General features: G+C 44.9%; 1 protein-coding gene across 2 annotated transcripts in view; it reads right to left on the reverse strand.

The window, feature by feature from the left end:
• Window positions 1-19,367, reverse strand: part of LOC139385170 (thyroid hormone receptor interactor 4) — a 71,909-nt gene extending 52,542 nt beyond the window's left edge. The window contains exons 1-10 of one of the 2 annotated variants that reach the window (XM_071130258.1): window positions 19,186-19,367; window positions 18,572-18,750; window positions 17,968-18,320; window positions 17,730-17,805; window positions 15,957-16,065; window positions 14,369-14,584; window positions 13,736-13,865; window positions 13,403-13,596; window positions 11,508-11,632; window positions 10,988-11,079 (exon numbers count right to left, since the gene is read on the reverse strand). In XM_071130258.1, coding sequence (XP_070986359.1) covers window positions 10,988-11,079; window positions 11,508-11,632; window positions 13,403-13,596; window positions 13,736-13,865; window positions 14,369-14,584; window positions 15,957-16,065; window positions 17,730-17,805; window positions 17,968-18,320; window positions 18,572-18,750; window positions 19,186-19,265 — 1,554 coding nt within the window. In that variant the 5' untranslated portion in view covers window positions 19,266-19,367. The remainder of the gene's footprint in view (window positions 1-10,987; window positions 11,080-11,507; window positions 11,633-13,402; window positions 13,597-13,735; window positions 13,866-14,368; window positions 14,585-15,956; window positions 16,066-17,729; window positions 17,806-17,967; window positions 18,321-18,571; window positions 18,751-19,185) is intronic. The other variant, XM_071130259.1, reaches the window with a different exon arrangement.
• Between the last annotated feature and the right edge of the window lie 444 nt (window positions 19,368-19,811).

A 19,811-nucleotide genomic window follows, 5' to 3' on the forward strand; every position in this document is an offset into this window, starting at 1 on the left:
CAAATCACAGCACATACTTTACTTCCTGGTTTTCTCCTAAAGGGTACACTCACAATGGCTGCCAGTCCAGCAGTCTTTGACTTGAATGGGGATGACCGTTCTATTCATTCTATTTCTATGGCAGCACATGCAGTCAGGAGCGGAGGAGATGAGAAAGTGGGCTTGTTAATTTATCTTTTTACTGTGGCCAATTACCGTCATCCAAAATTCCATGACCATCACAGCCCTACATGAATGCTTGCTGCACAGTGGTAATAACTGGCAATTATATGTTAGAAACCTACTCCTTCCTTCAATCACTCAAAAACACTCGCCTGTTCTCTTTCTCTCAATCAAATTCCCTTTTATCCTCTCTCTGTCTCCCTCTCTGTCCTTAATAATAAACACACCCCCTACTTCATTCCTTACCTTGTCATTACCTCACTCACAACCCTGTCCATACGGACTTATAACGCCTTTATACATATTTAATGCAAATACCTATCCCATACATATTCCACTCTTCTCACTTCCCCACCTCCCCCTGTCCATCCACTCCTCCTCTCTCTATTCTCCCTCCCTCCATCCACCCCTCTCTCTATTCTCCCTCCATCCATCCACCCACCTATCCTCCACTCTCTATTCTCTCTCTCTCCCTCCATCCACCCCTCCTCCTCTATCTATTCTCCCTCCATCAACCCCTCCTCTCTCTATTCTCCCTCCCTCCATCCACCCCTCCTCATCTATCTATTCTCCCTCCATCAACCCCTCTCTCTATTCTCCCTCCATCCACCCCTCCTCCTCTATCTATTCTCCCTCCATCAACCCCTCCTCTCTCTATTCTCCCTCCATCCACCCCTCCTCCTCTATCTATTCTCCCTCCATCAACCCCTCCTCCTCTATCTATTCTCCCTCCATCAACCCCTCCTCTCTATTCTCCCTCCATCCTCCATTTCCCTCACCCTTGTCACTTCAACCACCTTAGTCAACCACTCCCTAATTCCTTCCTCCCTACATCCTCCCCCTCGACCCCCCCACCCCACCTCTCTCCCAACCCAATCCTCCCTCCCTCTCCTCTTCCCTCCGCAGGCTGTTGATACCCGGGAGCAGGTTACAGAGAGGTGGGCGGTAAGCCTTGTGTGGACTGAAGAAGCATAATTTCCCCGCCTGCCATGGCAGTAGTGATGGGGGAAAACATTGACACAGTTACATATCGGGATATTATGTTTGATGATATATTGTATCGTGTTGACAATATCCCTATATTACTTTTGTGCTAGTTTGCTGTACCTGCACCAATATTCAGAGTATTTTACTTAGCTTGTTCTCGATCATTTTTTTAAATACGGAGGCAATTTGTTTTCAGCACTTTTATTTCCAGGACTGATCAGAACTGGTTTTCTCATAGCTCCTTGTCCCTTTGCAGCAGCAATATGTTTGGAACATCGAATTGCAATACATATACAATCGTGAGAATCTCAATACATATCGAATCTGCACCCGAGTATGGTGATAATATCGTATCGCGAGGTCCCTGGCAACTCCCAGCCCTACAACACAGTAAATCCCCTGCCTGCCTCACACGGCGGCTCTAGGGAGCGGGCTAGCTACAGCGCTAGCCACGTTATGCTAACTCCCATTTTCTAACATGGGAAAACAGGCGGCTACGGCTAAATGACTAGTGTGAAGGTAATGGAGAGCGATCCACACACTCCTACGTATTTATTTACACTACTCGAAGGATGATACAGTATTTAGGCTATACTCTAGTCCTGTGTAGTTTCTAGCTGGTTTCCACTTCATCCTCCCTCTCCTGAAAGGCTACATTGAAATGGGCTTTTATTTATGGCTGCCTTGTGTACCTCTCTGCAAGCACACACACACACACACAGATGAAAGGGCGGTCACAGAGCCCCCGACATGATTTTATGGCCCTGAAAAGGTTGGGAAGGTGAGAGAAAGACGCCTGAACAAAGGGAAAGATTCCTATTCAAATAGTCTCAAGGTTTAGTACATTTCCCAGATGTAGGTTATCCTATTTACATGTACGACACCTATTAGGTCACTCCAGCTAAACTGAACCATTTAAAACAGGAAAAATACATGAAAAATATATCATTTGATTGTAAAAGTGAAAAAAATAAGAGTGATTTGTTGCCATTGTCTAGTCACCTCCCACACACACGGACTTCAGAATCACCCGTACAGCAAAGTAATCAGAGCCAATTACATTTCACCAGCACAGTTTATATATCTCATTAAAAAATAAGTGTGCCAATATCTCATTAGAGCTAATGTGTGTGTGTATGAGGGAGTGTGTGTGTGTGTGTGTGTGTAGGGGAGGGGTGGCAGAGATGCAGTCACAGATGTTTTCACTGTCCCGATCGCATCCGGGGAAATAAAACAAACAGCCAGGTCAATTAAAGACAGGGTGCATCTTCACTAAACTAGATCAATAAAATAAACAGGATTTTGGGGGATTTTTACAAAATGGAATCCATAGTCCTATGGAGGAAGGATTGTTGACATACTGTATATTTCACATTTGTATCTTAGAGCATAATTGAGAAAAATATACAAATTAATATTGAAAATAAATCATTTTTGATTTGCCACATTTTTCTATATATGGTTGAAGATAATATACTCTAAAGTTAAGAGCATAGTAGTCAATATAACCAATCACAGCCCTCCTTTTAATTGTATCATTACACATCCTGCAAATCCCCAGCAGGGGGCGACCATTTTGAATCCATTTTCACATTCCCTCTGTTAATGCTAAAAGTAGCAGAAATCCCACTCTGGAACTTTGGCATGCCCGTAGTAGAATATATGATGTTCAACAATATATACTGAACAAAAACATAAAAACGCAACATGCAAGAATTTCAAAGATTTTACTGAGTTACTTTATATAAGGAAATCAATCAATTGGAATAAATTAATTAGGCCTTAATCTTTGGATTTCACATGACTGGGAATACAGTTCCTTGCAAAAGTATCCATCCCCCTTGGTGTTTTTCCTATTTTGTTGCATTACAACCTGTGATTTAAATAGATTTTTATTTAGATTTCATGTAACGGACATACACAAAATAGTCCAAATTGCTGAAGTGAAAAAAATTAAAAATAATTAAAATTCTAAAAAACGGAAAAGTAGTGTGTGCGTATGTATTCACCCCCTTTGCTATGAAGCCCCTAATTAAGATCTGGTGCAACCAATTACCTTCATAAGTCACATAATTAGTTAAATAAAGTCCACCTGTGTGCAATCTAAGTGTCACATGAGCTCAGTATATATATACACCTGTTCTGAATGGCCCCAGTGTCTGCAACACCACTAAGCAAGGGGCACCACGAAGACCAAGGAGCTCTCCAAACAGGTCAGGGACAAAGTTGTGGATAAGTACAGATCAGGGTTGGGTTATCAATGTTTCACTCTAAACTTAGAACATCCCAAGGAGCACCATTAAATCCATTGTAAAACTGAATGGAACGAATATGGCACCACAACAAACCTGCCAAGAGAGGGCCGCCCACCAAAACTCACAGACCAGACAAGGAGGGCAATGATCAAAGAAGGAACAAAGATAACCAAAGTTATATCCTGCCTGTTTGGCCCTGTCCCGGGGGTATCGTCGGACGGGGCCACAGTGTTTCCCGACCCCTCCTGTCCTAGCCTCCAGTATATATGCTGCAATAGTTTGTGTCGGGGGGCTAGGGTCAGTCTGTTATATCTGGAGTATTTCTCCTGTCTTATCCGGTGTTCCAACACCTCATAACCCTGAGAACAACATCCCCACAGTGAAGCATGGTGGTGGCAGCATCATGCTGTGGGGATGTTTTTAAATCGGCAGGGACTGGGAAACTGGTCAGAATTTAAGGAATGATGGATGGAAATTATTGAGGGAAACTTGTTTCAGTCTTCCAGAAATTTGAGACTAGGACAGAGGTTCACCTTCCAGCAGGACAATGACCCTAAGCATACTGCTAAAGCAACACTTGACTGGTTTAAGGGGAAACTTTTAAATGCCTTCGAATGGCCTAGTCAAAGCCCAGACCTCAATCCAATTGAGAATCTGTGGTATGACTTAAAGATTGCTGTACACAAGCGGAACCCATCCGACTTGAAGGAGCTGGAGCAGTTTTGCTTTGAAGAATATTTTGCATCTTCAAAGTGGTAGGCATGTTGTGTAAATCAAATGACCCCCCCCCTTTTTTAAATGTTTATTCCAGGAGTGAATACTTTTGCAAGCCACTGTACATACAGTATGCATCTGTTGGTCACAGATACCATAAAAAAAAGGTAGGGGCATGGATCAGAAAACCAGTCAGTACCACTGGCTCCAAGTCATCTACAAGACCATGCTAGGTAAAGTCCCCCCTTATCTCAGCTCGCTGGTCACCATAGCAGCACCCACCTGTAGCATGCGCTCCAGCAGGTATATCTCTCTGGTCACCCCCAAAGCCAATTCCTCCTTTGGCCGCCTCTCCTTCCAGTTCTCTGCTGGAACAAACTACAAAAATCTCAAACTGGAAACATTTATCTCCCTCACTAGCTTTAAGCACCAGCTGTCAGAGCAGCTCACAGATTACTGCACCTGTACATAGCCCATCTATAATTTAGACCAAACTACCTCTTCCCCTACAGTATTTATTTATTTTACTCCTTTGCACCCCATTATTTCTATTTCTACTTTGCACATTCTTCCACTGCAAATCTACCATTCCAGTGTTTTACTTGCTATATTGTATTTACTTCGTACCCGTGGCCTTTTTTTTTGCCTTTACCTCCCTTATCTCACATTTACAGTAGAAAAATAAGTCTATATACATTTTCATCATAGGTACACTTCAACTATGACAGACAAAATGAGAAGAAGAAAAAAAATCAAGAAAATCACATTGTAGGATTTTTAATGAATTGATTTGCAAATTATGGAAAATAAGTACTTGGTCACCTACAAACAAGCAAGATTTCTGGCTCTCACAGACCTGTAACTTCTTCTTTAAGAGGCTCCTCTGTCCTCCACTCGTTACCTGTATTGGCACCTGTTTGAACTTGTTATCAGTATAAAAGACACCTGTCCACAACCTCAAACAGTCACACTCCAAACTCCACTATGGCCAAGACCAAAGACCTGTCAAAGGACACCAGAAACAAAATTGTAGAGCACCAGGCTGGGAAGACTGAATCTGCAATAGGTAAGCAGCTTGGTTTGAAGAAATCAACTGTGGGAGCAATTATTAGGAAATGGAAGACATACAAGACCACTGATAATCTCCCTCGATCTGGGGCTCCACGCAAGATCTCACCCCGTGGGGTCAAAATGATCACAAGAACGGTGAGCAAAAATCCCAGAACCACACGGGGGGACCTAGTGAATGACCTGCAGAGGGCTGGGACCAAAGTAACAAAGCCTACCATCAGTAACACATTACGCCGCCAGGGACTCAAATCCTGCAGTGCCAGACGTGTCCCCCTGCTTAAGCCAGTACATGTCCAGGCCCGTCTGAAGTTTGCTAGAAAGCATTTGAATGATCCAGAAGAAGATTGGGAGAATGTCATATGGTCAGATGAAACCAAAATATAACTTTTTGGTAAAAACCAACTCGTATATCTGGAGGACAAAGAAGCATTCAAATAACACCATACCTACTGTGAAGCATGGGGGTGGAAACATCATGCTTTGGGGCTGTTTTTCTGCAAAGGGACCAGGACGACTGATCTGTGTAAAGGAAAGAATGAATGGGGCCATGTATCGTGATATTTCCATCAGCAAGGACATTGAAGATGAAACGTGGCTGGGTCTTTCAGCATGACAATGATCCCAAACACACCGCCCGGTCAACGAAGGAGTGGCTTTGTAAGAAGCATTTCAAGGTCCTGGAGTGGCCTAGCCAGCCTCCAGATCTCAAACCCCATAGAAAATCTTTGGAGGGAGTTGAAAGTCCGTGTTGCCCAGCAACAGCCCCAAAACATCACTGCTCTAGAGGAGATCTGCATGGAGGAATGGGCCAAAATACCAGCAACAGTGTGTGAAAACCTTGTGAAGACTTACAGAAAACGTTTGACCTCTGTCATTGCCAACAAAGGGTATATAACAAAGTATTGAGATAAACTTTTGTTATTGACCAAATACTTATTTTCCACCATAATTTGCAAATAAATTCATAAAAAATCCTACAATGTGATTTTCTGGATTTTTTTTCTCATTTTGTCAGTCATAGTTGAAGTGTACCTATGATGAAAATTACAGGCCTCTCATCTTTTTAAGTGGGAGAACTTGCACAATTGGTGGCTGACTAAATACTTTTTTGCCCCACTGTATTTTCATACACACACACACACAAATTACCTAATCTAAAAATATATATATTTTCAATATTCATGTTTATATTTTTAAATGTTCATACTCATTTAACAGATATTCCTATTCCTCAAAAGGAACCTTCTATGGATTACATTTTGTGAAAACTCAGGGTCTTTTACTGTTCAAGGAATCACCCAGACACGCACGGAACACAAAACAACATGCTTCCTTTTTTTTAAGACCGTGATTTCGCTGGTCAACATAATGACTGACAGAATAGAAAAGAACCAGCTCAAAACCTCTGTGGTAAACCTCCATAGGAACAGGGAGCCGATGGAAACCCCCCCACCACCAAACCATTCTAAATAAACCGAACCAAAACAACAAAGATCCCCATTCCTCATGGTTAAAACAAAACAGACATAGCTTTCAATCAATCCATGTTAGAAAGAGTACAATGTTCAAAGAGCTGCTGGCAGCCTCAGTCATAGTGGTTTGGGGTGGAGTGGTACGGCCTTACTGGGCCATCCAGGCATTGAGGCATCTCCACATTTAAACAGCATGAAAGGCAAAAGATTAAAGACCACCGAGAGCACCAGCGCACCCGATTGATTCATTATACATCAAAGGGTGATGCGAGTCAATCTGCCTCCCTGAAATACAGCGTTTCTCTCCATCTCATCTAACTGCTCTAGACGTAATGGGAACGTGGGTTAACTTAATACCATGTGGGTTTGGTTGATCACGTTTGTGTTTTAGACGATAGAGAAGGGGAGTAAATGTGGGTTGAATTGTGTTGTGCTTCAGCAGTGCTTTTACAGTGATTGTGCTGTAGCCTCCAGTCAGTGTAAAATGGCTGGCTGTGGGTTGATGCTGAAGTGGTGCAGTACGCCCTCTGCTGGTTAGAAGTTGTATAGCAGTAGGGAGGAAAAGAGGAAAGCCAATGATGTCATTGTAGTAGAATCAATTACACCCTAGCCTAAATCACCAACCGGTTCCTCTCTGGGAAATAAAACTAAAATTACAACAATTATTTTTACAAGTACTCTGAAAAGCTACTAAATTACAGTACCAAGAGTAGTTAGTTACTTCGTACCTCTGGCAATCTGTGTCTATGGGATGCCCAGCCGTTGAACACGTGTTCTACTTCAGCTGGATTATTAGCGGACTATTTGAATCAGGTGTGTTAGTGCTGGGATGAAATAAATACGTGTTTCAAGACTGGAAAAGGCAAACAAAGCTATAAAAATGCTTTGTACCAGATACATTTACATTTTAAATCATCTAGCTGATGCTCTTATCCAGAGCAACATACAGGAGCAATTAGGGTTAAGTGCCTTGCTCAAGGGCACAACAACAGATTTTTCATACAGTCGGCTTGGGGTGTCGAACCACCGACCCTTCGGTTACTGGCACAATGCTTTAACTGCGAGGCTACGTACCTAATAGCACCAATCTAAAGTTACATGTTAATACAGTAACTAACTGAATTAGATTATATTAACTATCCTTGTTCAATCACATTTTATTTGTCACATGCACCGAATACAACAGGTGTAGACCTTACAGTGAAAGGCTTACTTACAAGCCCTTAACCAACAATGCAGGTAAGGAAATAAAGTAAGAGATAAGAAAAACAAATGATTAAAGAGCAGCAGTAAATAACAATAGCGGGGCTTTATACAGGGGGTACCGGTACAGAGTCAATGTGGAGGCTATATACAGGGGGTACCGGTACAGAGTCAATGTGGAGGCTATATACAGGGGGTACCGGTACAGAGTCAACGTGGAGGCTATATACAGGGGGTACCGGTACAGAGTCAATGTGGAGGTTATATACAGGGGGTACCGGTACAGAGTCAACGTGGAGGCTATATACAGGGGGTACCGGTACAGAGTCAATGTGGAGGCTATATACAGGGGGTACTGGTACAGAGTCAACGTGGAGGCTATATACAGGGGGTACCGGTACAGAGTCAACGTGGAGGCTATATACAGGGGGTACCGGTACAGAGTCAACGTGGAGGCTATATACAAGGGGTACCGGTACATAGTCAACGTGGAGGCTATATACAGGGGGTACCGGTACAGAGTCAATGTGGAGGCTATATACAGGGGGTACCGGTACAGAGTCAACGTGGAGGCTATATACAGGGGGTACCGGTACAGAGTCAACGTGGAGGCTATATACAGGGGGTACCGGTACAGAGTCAACGTGGAGGCTATATACAGGGGGTACCGGTACAGAGTCAACGTGGAGGCTATATACAGGGGGTACCGGTACAGAGTCAACGTGGAGGCTATATACAGGGGGTACCGGTACAGAGTCAACGTGGAGGCTATATACAGGGGGTACCGGTACAGAGTCAACGTGGAGGCTATATACAGGGGGCTATAGAGTCACGGGGGTACAGGGGTACAGAGTCAACGTGGAGGCTATATACAGGGGGTACCGGTACAAAGTCAATGTGGAGGCTATATACAGGGGGTACCGGTACAGAGTCAATGTGGAGGCTATATACAGGGGGTACCGGTACAGAGTCAACGTGGGGGCTATATACAGGGGGTACCGGTACAGAGTCAACGTGGAGGCTATATACAGGGGGTACCGGTACAGAGTCAACGTGGAGGCTATATACAGGGGGTACCGGTACAGAGTCAACGTGGAGGCTATATACAGGGGGTACCGGTACAGAGTCAACGTGGAGGCTATATACAGGGGGTACCGGTACAGAGTCAACGTGGAGGCTATATACAGGGGGTACCGGTACAGAGTCAACATGGAGGCTTTATACAGGGGGTACCGGTACAGAGTCAACGTGGAGGCTATATACAGGGGGTACCGGTACAGAGTCAATGTGGAGGCTATATACAGGGGGTACCGGTACAGAGTCAATGTGGAGACTATATACAGGGGGTACCGGTACAGAGTCAATGTGTCAATATGCGGGGGCACAGGTGTCGAGGCAATTGAGGTAATTATGTACATGCAGGTAGGGTTATTAAAGTGGCTATGCATAGATAATAACAGAGTAGCAGCAGCGTGGGGGGGGTAGTCTGGGTAGCAAACAGAGGCTGTTTAGAAGCCTCTTGGACCTAGACTTTGCACTCCGGTACCGCTTGCTGTGCGGTAGCAGAGAGGACAGTCTATGACTAGGGTGGCTGGAGTCGTTGACAATTTTTAGGGCCTTCCTCTGACACCGCTTGGTATGGAGTTCCTGGATGGCAGGAAGCTTGACCCCGGTGATGTACTGGGCCGTACGCACTACTCTCTGTAGTGCCTTGCGGTCGGACGCCGAGCAGTTGCCATACCAGGCAGTGATGCAACCCATCAGGATGCTCTCGATGGTGCAACTGTAAAACCTTTTGAGGATCTGAGGACCCATGCCATATCTTTTCAGTCTCCTGAGGGGGAAATGGGCTTTGTCGTGCCCTCTTCACAACTGTCTTGGTGTGTTTGGACCATTCTAGTTTGTTGTTGATGTGGACACCAAGGAACTTGAAGCTCTCAACCTGCTCCACTACAGCCCCGTTGAGGAGAATGGGCGCGTGCTCGGTCCTCCTTTTCCTGTAGTCCACAATCATCTCCTTTGTCTTGATCACGTTGAGGGAGAGGTTGTTGTCGTGGCACCACACGACCAGGTCTCTGACCTCCTCCCTATAGGCTGTCTCATCGCTGTTGGTGATCAGGCCTATCACTGTTGTGTCATCAGAAAACGTAATAATGGTGTTGGAGTCGTTCCTGGCCATGCAGTCATGAGTGAAACAGGGAGTATGGGAGGGAGCTGAGCACGCACCACTGAGGGATCCCTATGTTGAGGATCAGAGTGACGGATGTGTTGTTACCTACCCTTTCCACCTGGGCGCGGCCCATCAGGAAGTCTAGGATCCAGTTGCAGAGGGAGGTGTTTAGTCCCAGGGTCCTTAGCTTAGTGATGAGATTAGAGGGCACTATGGTGTTGAATGCTTCGCCGTAGTCAATGAATAGCATTCTCACATAGATGTTCCTTTTGTCCAGGTGTGACAGGGCAGTGTGGAGTGCAAAAGAGATTGTGTAACTGAGCTATGGTGGATCTGTTGGTGCGGTATGCAAATTGGGGTGGATCTAGGGTTTCTGGGATAATGGTGTTGATGTGAGCCATGACCAGCCTTTCAAAGCACTTCATGGCTACAGATGTGAGTGCTACAGGTCTGTAGTCATTCAGGCAGGTTACCTTGGTATTCTAGGGCACAGGAACTGTTACCTGACACCTATTACCTTGTAAGAAAATCAATTTCTGCATTGCTTTAAACAATAATGACAGGATTCTTTTGGAACAAAGCATTTCATCCCAGTTTAATCTAAGAGGATGACTACCGCTTGGAACAAGAGAAACTCGTCAGTCAAAAACAATATTCCGGGAACAGACAGTTTAAAATTCCATACATTTTTCCAGACTCTTGGTTTTTATCCCTTGGAGTGTTTTCTTGGCTGAGAGGGAGGGGAAAAGACTTGAGACGTGTTGGGCGTGTCACGCCAGCCAGGCTGAAACTATGTCCTGTCTGTCTGTTAGAAGTGTCTGTGGTTCCTACACTAACCAGGAGAATATCACATAGCCTTCACAGAGAGCTAAGTGCTCGGAGTGTCCGGGCATGTTCGTACGCGTACCAGTGTACAGAAGCGTGTGTGTAGGAAGGTACGTGGTCACACTAACCTGCTCCTTGTATTGCTCCTGAGACAGACAGTCGGTCATGTTGACACAGCCCAGCAGGCAGCCGGTGGGGTAGTCTTTAGGAAACTTAAGATCTGGGGAGAGGAAGGTGGTCGGTTAGAGTCAACAGTATGTTTACATACATCCTAATAAATATTTTAATTGATTGGTGTGTGTGTATGGGGGGGGATAGAGAAAGTGGTAGACTGTCTGTGTGTAACAGTGTGTGTGTAACCGTGTGTGTGTGGGGGGATAGAGAAAGTGGTAGACTGTCTGTGTGTAACAGTGTGTGTGTATGGGGGGGATAGAGAAACTGGTAGACTGTCTGTGTGTAACAGTGTGTGTATGGGGGGGTAGAGAAAGTGGTAGATTGTGTGTGTGTAACAGTGTGTGTGTAACCGTGTGTGTGTGGGGGGGTGTAGAGAAAGTGGTAGACTGTCTGCGTGTAACAGTGTGTGTGTAACCGTGTGTGTGTGGGGGGGGTGTAGAGAAAGTGGTAGATAGTGTGTGTGTGTGTGTGTACCTCTCTTGTAGATCTGAAGGAACATGTTCTCCACCTGAGTGACCTCCTCAGGGGTGGGCCTCTTGGCTGCAGCTGCTATCCACAGGAGCCCGCGGTGGGATGTGTACCAGCTCCTCCCCTCCACCCTGGACACACATCATATTCCTTTTAGCAGACGCTTTAATCCAGACTGATTTACAGTCATACATTTTAACATACAGGTGTTCCCGGGAATCAAACCCACTGTCCTGGCATTGCAATCGCCATGTTCAACTAACTGAGGACCATGCTCTACTATCTGAGCTACAGAGGACCGTGCTCTAGTAACTGAGCTACAGAGGACCGTGCTCTACTAACCGAGCTACAGAGGACCGTGCTCTACTAACTGAGCTACAGAGCACCGTGCTCTACTAACTGAGCTACAGAGCACCGTGCTCTACTAACTGAGCTACAGAGCACCGTGCTCTACTAACTGAGCTACAGAGGACCGTGCTCTACTAACTGAGCTACAGAGCACCGTGCTCTACTAACTGAGCTACAGAGGACCGTGCTCTACTAACTGAGCTACAGAGGACCGTGCTCTACTAACTGAGCTACAGAACATCGTGCTCTACTAACTGAGCTACAGAGCACTGTGCTCTAGTAACTGATACAGAGGACCGTGTTCTACTAACTGAGCTACAGAGGACCGTGCTCTACTAGCTGAGCTACAGAGGACCGTGCTCTAGTAACTGAGCTACAGAGGACCAGGTTCTACTAACTGAGCTCCGGAGGACCGTGTTCTACTAACTGAGCTACAGAGCACCGTGCTCTACTAACTGAGCTACAGAGGACCGTGTTCTACTAACTGTGCTACAGAGGACCGCTTTCTACTAACTGAGCTACAGAGCACCGTGCTCTACTAACTGAGCTACGGAGGACCGTGTTCTACTAACTGAGCTACAGAGGACCAGGTTCTACTAACTGAGCTACAGAGGACCGTGTTCTACTAACTGAGCTACAGAGGACCAGGTTCTACTAACTGAGCTACGGAGGACCAGGTTCTACTAACTGAGCTACAGAGGACCATGTTCTACTAACTGAGCTACAGAGGACCGTGTTCTACTAACTGAGCTACAGAGGACCAGGTTCTACTAGCTGAGCTACAGAGGACCAGGTTCTACTAGCTGAGCTACAGAGGACCGTGTTCTAGTAACTGAGCTACAGAGGAGAACCGTGTTCTACTAACTGAGCTACAGAGGACTACATACATGAGTTTGTAACACTTCTTTGTAATGGCTAGTCAAAAAGGCTGCCTTTTGACCAATAACAAGACCAATAGTGATGCTTTTACCAATAACATAGTCCATTGTTTGTTGTGTTTTGTTCCCACTCAATGTCTTTGAGTACCTATTGTTAGTGTGTTATGTGCCTCCTGATATAGCATGGCCAGTAGGGATGCGTTTGACCAATAGCATGGCCAGGAGGGATGCGTTTGACCAATAGCATGGCCAGTAGGGACGCGGTTGACCAATAGCAAGGCCAGTAGGGATGCGTTTGACCAATAGCATGGCCAGTAGGGATGTTGTTGACCAATAGCATGGCCAGTAGGGATGCGTTTGACCAACAGCAAGGCCAGTAGGGATGCGTTTGACCAACAGCATGGCCAGTAGGGATGTTGTTGACCAATAGCAAGGCCAGTAGGGATGCGTTTGACCAATAGCATGGCCAGTAGGGATGTTGTTGACCAATAGCATGGCCAGTAGGGATGCGTTTGACCAACAGCAAGGCCAGTAGGGATGCGTTTGACCAACAGCATGGCCAGTAGGGATGTTGTTGACCAATAGCAAGGCCAGTAGGGATGTTGTTGACCAATAGCAAGGCCAGTAGGGATGTTGTTGACCAATAGCAAGGCCCATTACTGGAGTGTTCTGTACCTCTTTATTCCTTTGACCAGTAGCGAGGCCCATGGTTGGTGCATGCTGAGGCACCAGCCCCCGTCTGCCATCTCCTGCAGCTCTCTGTCCTGCAGCCGGAGTCTGGAGCGTTCTGGGCCTACAGCGCCGTCTCCCTCTGTGCCAACAACACCTTTATCCTGAGATCTCCGAGGACCACTGCCCACGTCCACCCACTGGAGATGCATGGTAAAGAAATGAGTAGAGATTCACAGAATTATGTTGACAAAACGTTAGCAGCTGTAGAGGGATTTACCAGGGTAAACAGACACGCCACAACGTCATGAGAAAATACTGTGTGTGTGTGTGTCCTACCTTGGGTGCAGCCTGTACGATGTTGGGGTTGACCAGCTCTCTCAGGTGCTGCCGCCCCGCTGGTCCCTGAGGGCGTTGGGGAGCTTTCCCCTTGGTGCCTGTGTTGAGGGCCTTGACCGTCTCGTCAAACCTAAAAACACCAAGGAGTGTGGTCAGTAGGATGCTTTTTAGATGCCTTGTTTCAAACTACACACACGTGAACCCCTCTAGCTGTAACAGTGTGGATACATTACCAGGAGAAATGGAGGTTATCACTGTGTTGTGAATGTCTGAAGGGTGTATTAAAAACCTACTCTTGTTTATGTAACCCAAGGACTCACATAACTAAGCCTGGGACTAAGTCGGTTTCTGCTCTACCTGACATGTTGTCCTATCAGCAAGTCCATGGTGCTCCGGTCTGCAGTAGTAAACTATATGAGAAGTAGGGTGTGAATTAGTGGAGGCTGCTGAGGGGAGGACAGCTCCCAATAAAGGCTGGAACGAAGCGAATGGCATTGAAACACATAGAAACCATGTGTTTGATACCATTCCACCTATTGTTCTCCAGTCATTACCACGAGCCTGTCCTCCCCAATTAAGGTGCCACCAACCTCCTGTGGTGTGAATTTAGATGTTTTCAAGTCATTCACTCACTTGTTGTAGTAATGACTGTTATTCTCTCCCTCGTCAAGCACCTGTCGGCCTGTGAAATCCAGCGTGATCTTCCTGTCCTTCCTGGAGGCGTGGCGAAGCTCCCGTAGCTCCTCCTCCTTCTTCCTCAGGTGCTCGCGCTCGCTAGGCGACAGCCACTGGTTGGAGTCGGTGGCAAAGTAGTCTGACTCGTCATCCAGGACCTGCGTTCGTCGCGTACTGTCGATGTAAACAGGGGGAGGGGATATGAAGGTAATCTCACTCCTGTCATCGGCATATAAAGGACACAGCCTCAGGACACAGCCTCCACATACAGGACACAGCCTCCACATATACAGGACACAGCCTCCACCTATAAAGGACACAGCCTCCACATATAAAGGACACAGCCTCCGCATATACAGGACACAGCCTCCACATATAAGGACACAGCCTCCACATATAAAAGACACAGCCTCCACATATAAAAGACACAGCCTCCACATATAAAAGACACAGCCTCCACATATAAAGGACACAGCCTCCACATATAAAGGACACAGCCTCCACATATAAAAGACACCGTCTCCACATATAAAAACACAGCCTCCACATATAAAGGACACAGCCTCCACATATAAAAGACACAGCCTCCACATATAAAAACACAGCCTCCACATATAAAGGACACAGCCTCCACATATAAAGGACACAGCCTCCACATATAAAGGACACAGCCTCCACATATAAAAACACAGCCTCCACATATAAAGGACACAGCCTCCACATATAAAGGACATATAGCCTCCACATATAAAGGACACAGCCTCCACATATAAAGGACATATAAAGGACACACAGCCTCCACATATAAAGGACACAGCCTCCACATATAAAGGACACAGCCTCCAAATATAAAAAACACAGCCTCCACATATAAAGGACACAGCCTCCACATATAAAGGACACAGCCTCCACATATAAAAACACAGCCTCCACATATAAAGGACACAGCCTCCACATATAAAGGACATATAGCCTCCACATATAAAGGACACAGCCTCCACATATAAAGGACACAGCCTCCACATATAAAAACACAGCCTCCACATATAAAGGACACAGCCTCCACATATAAAGGACATATAGCCTCCACATATAAAGGACACAGCCTCCACATATAAAGGACATATAGCCTCCACATATAAAGGACACAGCGCCTCCACATATAAAGGACATATAGCCTCCACATATAAAGGACACAGCCTCCACATATAAAGGACACAGCCTCCACATATAAAGGACACAGCCTCCACATATAAAGGACACAGCCTCCACATATAAAGGACATATAGCCTCCACATATAAAGGACATATAGCCTCCACATATAAAGGACATATAGCCTCCACATATAAAGGACATATAGCCTCCACATATAAAGGACATATAGCCTCCACATATAAAGGACATATAGCCTCCACATATAAAGGACATATAGCATCCACATATAAAGGACACAGCCTCCAAATGCATCAGGAAGAAAGTATAAAGAATGACTTTAAACAGAGAGAGTGAAATAACATCAATACTACATGCACACTACATCCCAACCTGTTCTTATCGTATTCCAGCAGTTTGTCTTTATGTTGAAGGGCCTTTTCTAACCCTGCTTTCATCTTTGCCTCTTGGTGTGGAAGACAGTCCCTCTCCGATGCCCCCTCTGAGAGACACAGACAGGCACACAGACATTACATAGAATTCAAACAACTCCCTACTATGTTATGTAGATACAGTTGAAGTCAAAGGTTTGCATACACTTAGGTTGGAGTCAATAAAACTCGTTCTTCAACCACTCCACAAATTTCTTGTTAACAAACTATAGTTTTGGCAAGTCGGTTAGGACATCTACTTTGTACATGACACAAGTCATTTTTCCAACAATTGTTTACAGGCAGATTATTTCACTTATAATTCAATGCATCACAAGTCCAGTGGGTCAGAAGATACATACACTAAGTTGTCTGTGCCTTTAAAAAGCTTGGAAACTTCCAGAAATGTATGTTATGGCTTTAGAAGCTTCTGATAGGCTATTTGACATCATTTGAGGCAATTGGAGGTGTACCTGTGGATGTATTTCAAGGCCTACCTTCAAACTCAGTGCCTCTTTGATTGACATCATGGGAAAATAAAAAAAAATCAGCCAAGACCACAGAAAAAATATTGTAGACCTCCACAAGTCAGGTTCAAACTTGGGAGCAATTTCCAAACGCCTGAAAGTACCACGTTCATCTGTGCAAACAATAGTACGCACGTATAAACACCATGGGACCATGCAGCCGTCATACCGCTCCGGAAGGAGAAGCATTCTGTCTCCTAGAGATGAACGTACTTTGGTGCAAAAAGTGCAAATCAATCCCAGAACAGCAGCAAAGGACCATGTGAAGATGCTGGAGGAAACAGGTACAAAAGTATCTATATCCACAGTAAAACGAGTCCTATATCGACATAACCTGAAAGGCCGCTCAGCAAGGAAGAAGCCACTGCTCTAAAACCACCATAAAAAAGCCAGACTACAGTTTGCAACTGCACATGGGAACAAAGATCGTATTTTTAGAGAATGTCCTCTGGTCTGATGAAACAAAAATAGAACTGTTTGGCCATATTGACCATTGTTATGCTTGAAGGAAAAAGGGGGAGGCAGCATCATGTTGTGGGGGTGCTTTGCTGCAGGAGGGACTGGTGCACTTCACAAAATAGATGGCATCATGAGGCAGAAAAATTATGTGGATATATTGAAGCAACATCTCAAGACATCAGTCAGGAAGTTAAATCTTGGTCGCAAATGGGTCTTCCAAATGGACAAATACTCCAGGCATACTTCCAAAGTTGTGGCAAAATGGAGTGGCCATCATAAAGCCCTTACCTCAATCCCATAGAAAATTTGTGGGCAGAACTGAAAAAGTGTGTGCGAGCAAGGAGGCCTACAAACCTGACTCAGTTACACCAGCTCTGTCACGAAGAATGGGCCAAAATTCACCCAACTTATTGTGGGAAGCTTGTGGAAGGCTACCTGAAACGTTTGATCCAAGTTAAACAATGTAAAGGCAATGCTACCAAATACTAATTGAGTGTATGTAAACTTCTGACCCACTGGGAATGTGATGAAAGAAATAAAAGCTGAAATAAATCATTCTCTCTATTATTCTGACATTTCACATTCTTTGTGATCCTAACTGACCTGAGACAAGGAATTTTTACTAGCATTAAATGTCAGGAATTGTGAAAAACTGAGTTTAAATGTAATTGGCTAAGGTGTATGTAAACTTCCGACTTCAACAACTCTAATATGCTATGTAGATAGATACTACTGGTGGCTTGTCTCACCCATAAGTTTCTTGCGCAGTTTCTGACTTTTGTTGGAGTCTCGTTGCAAAATCTCTTGCTCCTCTTTGGTGCATACCTGGTTAATTCATATAAGAACATGCGAAACCAGGGGAAAATACTTCTCTAAGAGGCCAAATTGAATTTGTATGAGTAACATTCATTCTAATAACTTACTGGGGAAACATAAAACAATCATAAAGTTAGAGGTCAGGTGATCTAAAACGGGTTGTTTTCTCACCAGGCTGCCGCAGAAGATGCAGGGCCCTGATCCCTCCTGCTCACACACAATGCGTCCGCAGCTCATGCAGTTGTTGATGAGGTTGTGCTTCTGGGCCAGACATTCGCAGGAATGGCGCCCGGGCAGCAGGATAGCCAGCTTGTCCTGGCCCTCTTTATTGTAGAGGCTCACAAATGTGTTCTTCTTCTTCTTCTGTGACGAGGAGCTGCCGCTCTCCTGGGCCTTCATTAGGTCAATGGGAGTTTTCACCACCTCAGGCTCAGGCTCTGCTTGGCTAACAGCCATCACCTCTTGCTTGTTCCTGCCTTTGCGCTTGGATTTCTTCTGGGAGTCCTTGGACATGTCTTGAGCATCTAGAGAAGCATATACTGGTTAGCTTTCCCTCTCATGCATGTACTTGTTACTGTGTTTGGACAGTCACTTAACAAGGACAGGATGGACATTACAACAGTCTTAAGACTAACTACTGTTGGCATTGTGCATTAGGAACCATATAGCCTGACAAGAAAACTACTTATAAAATATATATAACTTTAAAAATAAACATATCAAACAATAAGACAACAGGTCAGTGCCAATGTGGCAACGGAAGAAGGCATCCTACCTGTTCCTGACAGAGAGTTTATGGGGAACAGGCCAGTGCTGTCAGGAGTCAGTGTCTGAGACCGCTGCCATCTGTCCAGGAGTTCATCTATAAATTGCTTCTTCCTTCCATCAGTGCCCTGAAGGAGGTCCCCAACATACTCCGCTATCTCGTCCGCATTGTCGATGGACAGAATATACCTGTTGAGAGTGAGAAGAATGTAAATGAAACGCTTTTATAGCTAGCCTAGATAGCGGAGCTCGTTGTTGAAAGGTTGCCCTATGACAGCTAGGCCTACTTTGGTAAACCTTGATTTACGTCCATCTCATAGTCAGTCACTCAGTCCATGCTTTGGCTTAGTAACTTATACTATGATTTTGACGAAGTGACATTAAGATATGGCCACCTGGAAAAGCTAGCTAGCTAGCAGGCAAGTGCAAATGGCTACATATCTTGCTAGCTGAATGAACTGGAAAGATTGACACGTTTACAGACCTAATAGTAATAATGATGTCGTTGACAATTTTATTAACGTTAACAAGAGAGGGGCAACTGTCAAAAGACAGACAGCTAGCTTGCTAGCAATGGCTAGCTCACTATCTTAAATCAACATTTAGCTAACGTTAGCTACTTACTGGACTATGTCTTCACTGGCCTCCAAGCCAAAGTTGTGGTGCAACTGGTCCACACACCATTGAAGCAAGGCATCCGACATTATGTAAGTTAAAACAACTTTAATATGGCAATTTCAATATAAGGATGTTAGCAACTCCTGTTGTAAGCCGGTTGAATAACAAATGCGCACGCAGGGTGCAACAAATAATCCCTTCCCACCAGAAACAGTGTACTAAAGGATACTGAAGGTTCCTCCCAACTTTGACAGAAAATTATGTCAATGACTTCATACAATACGAATAATTAGAAAATGTCAGCATATAATCAATTCACACGGAAGGTGAACATTTCAATCATACAGAACAACAACAATGTAGGTTTTAGCCACCCCACCTTTATTACAGCAAGTCACGTGCCTCGTTTGCCTATAAGCTTGATTCAGCATTACAGTCACTAGGTGGCAGTTTAGGAATTGACAAAACCTCTGTGAGAATGAACCATAGAAATGTATTGAGATTGCAACATTGTATCTGCCCCATTATGGCATCTGTGAGAGCATGGGCAAATAAACGTTTGGTAAATAAACTGAAAGGGTGCATACTGCCACCTGGAGTGTGTTGTCTCAACAGGTATACAGTCAAGGTTG

Source organism: Oncorhynchus clarkii, chromosome 26 (assembly GCF_045791955.1).
Source record: "Oncorhynchus clarkii lewisi isolate Uvic-CL-2024 chromosome 26, UVic_Ocla_1.0, whole genome shotgun sequence".
In the NCBI taxonomy this organism is placed as follows: Eukaryota; Metazoa; Chordata; class Actinopteri; order Salmoniformes; family Salmonidae; genus Oncorhynchus; species Oncorhynchus clarkii.